This window comes from Perissodus microlepis, chromosome 10, assembly GCF_051167445.1.
Source record: "Perissodus microlepis isolate ML-2025 ecotype Zambia chromosome 10, ASM5116744v1, whole genome shotgun sequence".
In the NCBI taxonomy this organism is placed as follows: Eukaryota; Metazoa; Chordata; class Actinopteri; order Cichliformes; family Cichlidae; genus Perissodus; species Perissodus microlepis.
In genome coordinates this window covers 13,988,779-13,996,825 of record NC_140470.1, presented here as the reverse complement: position 1 = coordinate 13,996,825, position 8,047 = coordinate 13,988,779, and the positions used below count along the sequence as shown (strand labels likewise).

Sequence of the window (8,047 nt, the reverse complement as noted above, 5' to 3'; positions counted from 1 at the left end):
AAAACACAAGTGGTCATACCAAATATTGTCATCCAAGCTTGTTAGACTCATACAAACTCAGTTTGAAAACCATTTATGTTACCCCAAGTTTCAATTGCTGTGGCTCAAGACTTTTGCACATTACTGTAAATAATCTGAAGAATACATAAAATATGAGAAACTGTTATGAGCGTTTATTTATTTTTTAATCATCTTTTGCACATCGAACTAACATTTGCATCTAAACATCAGAAAATTTAAAACATTTCTTGCAGTTTTTTTTACACAGTTCCTCTAAACACTGTCCACTTCCTCAGTCTTAAACAGTAGTCACAAAGAAGAAGAAAAACAAGGCAACAGTAACCAGGACAGTCATCTGTTACTTTTAATCTTAAACATCAAAGTTTGAAGCTCCAGTGTTCCTATCCATGTGATAAAGAGAAAGAGTATGTTCAGAGCGTGCAGTCATTGAGTTTTTATGTATTTGGTAATTTATTTTATTTCTGAATTCACCATGTTTAAAATTAAAGCATGCATAAAAAGTGTTATCATTAAGTTAGCATAAAGGCTAACTTCTACGGTGTCGATAAGCTAGCAGTTCTACTTACACACAGGGTTAAGTCAGCTAAGCTAAGCTAACGCTAGTTCCAGTTTAAGATTTTGGTGGAATTACAAAATGATAAGAATGACAACGTAGGGCAGTCAGTGTTTTTCTTTTGTTATGAATTAGTGTGTTGTTATCTGGTTGCTGTTTGTAGTTTGAAGAAACTGGGCTAAACCTGACTTTAAATGTCTGTTTGTAAGAACAACAGCGAATCTAGCATCAAGCTAAGAGATATCTTCGCCACAACAGCCAGGTAAGCACCCAAATCATATGTAAAAATTAATTGCTAGTTTTTTCACAAAGTTTTGGTGATATTTGTAGTGTCATTTCATCGGATGAAATATATACTTGTTTAGAAATCTGGACCTTATTTGTTAAAAAAAAAAAAAAAAAGTGTTGTGAAATTGTAAAATGTAAATATAGCACTTAACTCCAATGTTGTGAAAAAATATTTGCCCACTCTTTAATTTCTTTTCCTGTGTCATATGTGTCACACTTAAATGTTTCAGAACATCAAATAAATTTGAATACTGGGCAAAGATAACCCACATAAATATAAAATTCAGTTTTTACATGATGAATTAATTTATTTTGGAAAAAATACTATCTAAACCTGTGTAAAAAAATAATTGCCGGCCAAACCTAATAACTGATTGTACCAGCTTTGGCAGCAAGAACTGCAGTCACATGTTAGGAATAACTGTCAACGAGTCTTTGACATCACTGTGTATGAATTTATGGTCCATGCTTCTTTACTGAATTGCTTTTATTCTCACATAATAAAGTGTTTTCAAGCTTAAGCAGCCCGTTTAAGGTCATGCCAGAGCATCTTGATCAGATTTGACTAGTACATTTGAAAATCTTAATTTGTATTTCATGAGCTTGAGCTTCAGGGCACAAACTGATGGCCAGAAATTCTCCTTGAGGATTTTCTGTTAGAGAGCAGTATTCATGGTTCCATCAATTACTCGTCCAGGTCCTGAAGTGGCAAAGCAGCCCCAGACCATCACATTCAACCAGCACCATGTTTGGCTGTTGGTATGATGTTTTTGTTTTTATCCCAGGTGTAACAAGAATTAGACCTTCCAAAACCTTTTAATTTGTCTCATCAGTCAACAGAATATTTTCACAAAATTCTTGGGGAATGTTTTTTGGTAAATTTGAGATGAGCCTTTGAGTTCCTTTTGATCAGCAGCATTTCTTTAATGATGTGAAACATGCAAGTGTGAAAAATACACACACACATACACAAAAACTGTTTCAAAGCACTGTATTGAAAACTATTTTTAGGGTTTGTTTTGACTGTCTTCAGTGCAGGACAGACAAAGCATGTCCACAAATGAGGTGATAGGTCTGCTGTTGAAAGAGCAGGAGGAAAGGGAGAAGAGGAAAAACACATCTCTCCCTACTCAAGACCTCACAGGCATGACAACGTCTGAGGTTAATCAAGGTGGGTGAAGAAAGAGCAGAATGCAGTGTTTTAAAGGTTACATTTGGTTTGAAGGATTGCTCTCTAGTGTTGACACGACTTATTCTCTTTGCTTAGACATTTCTAAGAGAGACAGCAGTGAGAACTGGGTCCTCATGTCAGAGAAGAATGCGCAGCTAAAGGTAATGTAATTAAAGGGTCTAAGGCATAGTTTTTGCAAAATCAGCAGTTGCATTAAACAAAAGAAAAGAAAACTTTAGAGGTCCATCATAAGCCCATCAAAAATAGATAGAGATACAGACACTATTATTTTCTCTTACATTAGTTCTTATAATTGTACAACTATGGTTGCATATTTCAAAAATCATTGAAACTAATTTCTGTTTGAGGGGTGGCTCAAAACCTTTGCACATTGTTATACTTCTATTAAAATGTTTAGCTTGTTTTTCTAGACCCAAGAAGAATCCCTCAGGACTAATCCTGAGGTCGAGATTCTTTCAAAATTCATGTGAGCAAAAGTACAAATATCCTGCTCTTAAAGGAAGCTATAGAGATTTTAATCTGACAAACTTTTAATTTTAATGAAAAAATGTTTGGGATTAGCTTTACTCAGGATTTCGCTACAGCCTGGAGAGACTGGAAGCGGGGGAAATAAAATCTAATTTTGTTTGTTAAAAAAGAAGGACGTATTGGCTCTTAAGCGTTATCTCTTCCTTGATTTATATTTCCTAAAATCTGGAACTATTTTTTCAATTGTATGCACATAAAGTCTATCATAATTCATTATTTCTTTAATAAATGCGTTTTCTGTTAGAAAACAGTCATCAAAGCTTTTCTGTCTTTTAATTATGACAAATTTACAGTATGTTAATCTTATGTTGTTAAATAATCCAGTTTGATGATAAGGTGATCAGTTCAAAGATTAAGACGACCACAAAGGCCATTACTGCACAGAAGTATGTAGTACAAAGACTTGAAGATTTCAAGGCATTTGAAGATTGCTTTTTGAAAGAATTCCTCACCTCTGTCGAGACGAAAGTTACGGATGCCCAAAATCTGTAAGCATCAGAAAATTCCCCATATCAAAATGGGATATTTTGATATAAATATTGTTTTGAATAGGGGATGGGTTGATTTAAATATAATTTCCTGTTGTAATAACTGTAAAACTGCTTTTTTAGCAGGTTGAAAAACTCAAGTAGCTCCATACAGGAAATGAGTGATAAGATTGAGAAGGTCACCGATGAAACAGCAATATTAAAAAGGTATGGCTAACAATAGGAATATCATGCATGTCACTTAAATGCGGTACGCATCGGTTTAATGCATAGATCTGTAAAAGAAAGTGACAAATTTGGAATAAGTGGCATGCTAAAGCTTTCTTCTTTGTAGTGAAGTTGCCAAGATTGAGAAGGTTCTGAATGAATATAAGAGGTACAGGAGAGTTCTGTTCAAGCTTTCTCCTCCCGAGTGGCAGGAAGCCCAGAAAGCAGCGACTTTAACAACCAAAGGCTTGCCAGACAGACCAGATGGTAGGAAAACAACATTAAATGGATACGGGTCAGACTGGTGTGGGTTTCTCAAATGGGAGACCAGCCTTTTATTAAAAAATAAACCGTGTCTGAGTTACTATTGAATGCATTATAACTGCTGGCATAGAAGCTCACATACATCTGATCTGTAAGTATGAACTTTAACACAGGCTTGGAGAAAGATCTGGATTCCACTCCAGATAGAGTGCTGCCTCCCAGCAGTGAGTCTACACTGTCCTCAAACCACAGTGATGCCGTGTAAGGAAGCACACACACACTATCACCAGTTGGTTCTTTTCTATCAATTCTCAGATCATTTAATTTGATTAGTTAGTTTGATTAGTTTTAGTTTTGTTGGATAATTTAATCTGAAGCGCCTTGAGGCGACTTTTGTTGTGATTTGGCGCTATATAAATAGAATTGAATTGAATTGAATTGAATTGAATCTGTGATGTTATCAGAGCAACAGGGAGCAATGCAACAACAGCAAAGAAGGTGGTAGGAGTTCCAGCAGAATAAAACTTTTTAAAACTATGATCTTAAAATCTATTTCATTTCAGGGTGAAGAATTCCCAGCTGGATGGAAACAACACAATCTATGAGGTCAGAGTTAGTGAGTCTAAAACCAAAGATCATTAAAGCAACAGCCATTTTCATCAGGAGGCTTTATTTACAGTGCTCACTTACCTTTCCCTGCAGGACAAGCTGGAACTATATAACTTCGATCCCCTGGAGGTAATCGTCCTGCTGTCAGAGCTGACTGACCAGAACCTGTCTCTGATTCACAATATCACCAGGCTGGATAAGAAAATGGAGCACACTTTCGAGGTCACCATAAAGAAAATGTGAGAATCACGGTTTTTCAAACAGTTCTTTCAAAGCCAGGTGTACACAGCATGAATTTTGGCTTTTGTGAAGAAGTCCTCACAGTATCTTGCAGACCTCTCGTGACAGCGGTTCAAAGTTGGTTTTTGAACTTACAATTTATGTGACTGCTGCTATGTCTGCTAACCAAGCAAAAGGAAAGCACCAAGGATAGATAGATAGATAGATAGATAGATAGATAGATAGATAGATAGTAAATAAACTCTTCTTTGTGTCAAGGAAAGAGGAAGAAGAGCAGCTAAACATGCATGTAGAAGATATGAAGGAGAGAGTTGACATCGAAAAGAAGAGAGTGGCCATGCTTAAAAAGAGTGTTCATCTCCATGAATCAATAAAGACAGAGGACCAGGTAATGATGCAGAGTGGACTTTATGCTCGACTTTTTTAATATATCATCCTATTTTAAATCAAAGCAGCCTTGGGGAACCTTTTTTTCTCTCATCTTCTACAACTGTCTTACATACAGGATATTATGTTGAATGATTTGGCAATTAAGGTGGCAAAGGTGTATTCCTCATGCATCAATGAACGGCCGACCCAACTCACCACTTTGGAGATGCTGACTGGTTTTGAGCACCGTATGTCTCTGCTGTTCCAGCAAGTTGAGAGCATCCCAGAGGACGTGCTGAAAACACTGAGGAACATCAAGGACAGCGAGAAGAGGAGCAGGTTTGTCTCACTGAACGCAGATGTTTAGTAAACAGGGCTAACTTGTGAATAGATAGTAAATTTTATCCACCTCCTTAATCTCCAGGTTTTTTTAACAATCCAGAAAGATAAAATGGGTTTTGTTACTGTTTATATTTTAATTCCTGTCTTTGGTGCATTGATAAAAATCCAGTATACTGTATAACTACCTCTCTTATTACATGCTGTTACACACTCCAGACAGCGAGAGGAAAAACTTAAACTGGAGATGGAGCAACACAGAGAAAGGATGAAGAAGTGCATTCAGAGATCGCTGGATGAAGCCAAGAAAACAGTGAGTCATTTAACATAGATTCATACAACATTAAATAGATTCTGTACTTACGTTAAGTCAGTGTGCCACATATATAAGTGGTTGTTGTGTGATGTTAGGGGGAACATCTGTAAAAATGCAGCTCAACACAAACACACAGAATGCTCTTCTTACTCCATGTTACCTCTAGCTTTGAGAAATAAAGACACTTAGCCTCTCAATGCTCTACCAACAAATCAATTTTAGTTAGCTTAGAAAAAAAATCTCATAGCAAGTTATTTCCTACTGATGGTTAAGGCTCCACCTTTAAAATCTTATAGTATGGACGAAAGCTCATGCCCAGATGTTTCCCGGTCAAGAAGAAGATTGAAGTTGTTGATGAGGTCATCACCTTCATGGAGGACTTCCGTTCCCACCTCTTCGCCGAGGACTCAGATTAAAAATAAGTACAAATGCTCTTCTTGTTACACCTGTCTGAGTCCATGTTTTCATAGGGATTGTGTGATAATCACAACTTCTGGTCTAAAAAACTGGGGAGGATGTGTAAAATGTAAATAAAAACAGAATGGAATGATTTGCAAGTCTCACAGACCAATATTTTATTTATGGTAAAACATAGAAAACATATTATATTTTAGTATTTCATGAAATTTTGAATTTGATGGCAGCAAAACGTCTCGGAAAAGTTGGGATGATAATGACACGTAAGTGGTAATAAAAAGCAGCCGGAATCCTAAATCAGACAACGGGGCAAGACTCCTGCCCTAAAAGTCCAACAACTGGTCTCCTCAGTTTGCAGACGATTGTTCTTAGAAGAAGAGGGGATTCTTCTCAGTGGTAAACGTGCCCCTTCCCAACTTTTTTGAGATATGTCACTGCCATCAAATAAAAAAATAGCCATTTCTTTTTTTTAAATTGTACATTTTAACAATTTGATGTTTTCTATATTCTACTGTAAATAAAATATGGGTGTATGACATTTCAAAATCCCTGCAGTCTGTTTTTATTTACACAGCCTTCCCAACATTTTTGGAATTAGGGTTGTAATAAAGCAGCAGTTACAGCTGATGTTCTAATTACAGCAGGGGTCATACTGACTCCTCAATAACCTGAATGTTGCCATCTAAAATCATTATTACTTAATGATCAGCCATTTGTGTCTGAATGTCAGCTCACTTGCAGCTTGGTCATGGCTACAGTTTTTCATATTAATGTGTAGTTTGAAAACTGTCTTCTCTCTTTCTGACTTTCTTAGCGGTGTAAAATCTGTGAGGTCTTAAATATTTTTCACAATGGCATAATCTCTTAGCCAGCTCAGAAGTATTAACCTCAATAGAGTGCTTACCCTCCCCATTATCATCATCATTGACCCTACTGGTGTCCCCCAATGTAGCCAACCACCAGCTTACCCACTTATTGCACACTGCCCTAAACACTCACACCTCCATCATCCATTACACACAGACTGCCTCTCCTCTGATATTTGTCGCCCTATTATGGCTTTCTAGTCCTACTCTCTGCTGGTCACTGCCAATGCCTTTGCAGTTATTTCTCAGTAAATGAGTAACAGACACACACACACAGACACATACAGACACATATACAAGCACACACAGACACAAACACAAACTGTATCAGAAGTATTGATATATAATTTACCACAATTAAATGATTTTTTTTGTAGTAATCCTTAATGTGCGAGTTTTCTTAAAGGAAAGCGAAGTTTCTTTCATATTCTGAATAAGATAAAAAGACATTGGTCAGTATGTGCTTTTCCCCATGTAGTTTGTACCTCTCAAACAGATATATTCAGTGCTCTGCACCATGTGAGTTTGGAGAATGAATTTGAAGAGGTAATACATGAAAAGTAATAGACAAGGCACTCACAGGTGAAGAAATCATTTCCTGGTGTGGCATAATATTGGAACATTTAAATGCATCATTTCTTGAGTTGGAAAATGTAGTTTTTAGTCTTTACATAGTGGTGAGCTGCACTCATCAACTACAGTATTAGGTACACCTGGCTAGTACTGGGTTGGACCCCCTTTTGCCTTGTCCGACTGTAAAAAAAAAAATTTGCAATATTTATGTAATTTTCTTATGCTTTGCAATGGCGATGCTGAAGTTTAACAGCACTGCTTCTTTTGTGCTTAAAGAAATCATTACAATTTACCATACCTTATCATTATAAAGCTATCATTAAATTATCCAACTGTTTTCTTCTTATCCTGTTTACAATGGGCCTTCACAAAACACAAAAACTTCAATTTTCCCATAGCAGAGCACAGCACATGACACCACAGTGGGAAAAATAATCAGCCAGAGCTTAAAGCTGTATCAAAAGCCTCACAGTTCCTGAACAGCCGCCTTCAGAGGGGGTGACTCTTAGAATGCCTCAGCTTGTTTGTCTCATGGTTTAAGTGGTGCACATAGCCATGGAAAGATCATTAAATCACTGTTTTACCACTTGGCTTAATCCCCACAACAAAGGGAGAAGATACAAAAAAAAAGAAGGAGAAACTGGAGAGAAAAAAAATGGTGGGTGAGATTAAGTAGAAACTTGATGGATCTAAACTGACGGCTCTGTTTCCCAGCGTTGCCAAGGGGAGTTAAGAATCTTGATTCCACATCTCCCAGTCTGAAGAGTGGCTGCTGAA

General features: G+C 36.8%; 1 protein-coding gene across 2 annotated transcripts; it reads left to right on the top strand.

Annotated features, from left to right (window-relative positions):
- The first annotated feature begins 341 nt into the window (after positions 1 to 341).
- LOC146379011 (cilia- and flagella-associated protein 100-like) lies at positions 342 to 6,103 on the top strand. Of its 2 annotated transcripts, XM_084941481.1 has the most exons (14): positions 342 to 425; positions 784 to 836; positions 1,896 to 2,033; positions 2,130 to 2,194; positions 2,907 to 3,070; positions 3,194 to 3,277; positions 3,405 to 3,544; positions 3,715 to 3,802; positions 4,105 to 4,147; positions 4,244 to 4,389; positions 4,649 to 4,778; positions 4,896 to 5,098; positions 5,318 to 5,411; positions 5,711 to 6,103. In XM_084941481.1, the coding sequence occupies exons 3-14, from the start codon at positions 1,913 to 1,915 to the stop codon at positions 5,828 to 5,830; spliced, it is 1,398 nt and encodes a 465-aa protein (XP_084797607.1). In that variant the 5' UTR covers positions 342 to 425; positions 784 to 836; positions 1,896 to 1,912; the 3' UTR covers positions 5,831 to 6,103. The 2 variants fall into 2 exon arrangements, with proteins under 2 accessions (XP_084797607.1, XP_084797608.1); XM_084941482.1 differs by lacking the exon at positions 342 to 425 and having other exon boundaries at positions 439 to 836.
- The last annotated feature ends 1,944 nt before the right edge of the window (positions 6,104 to 8,047 follow it).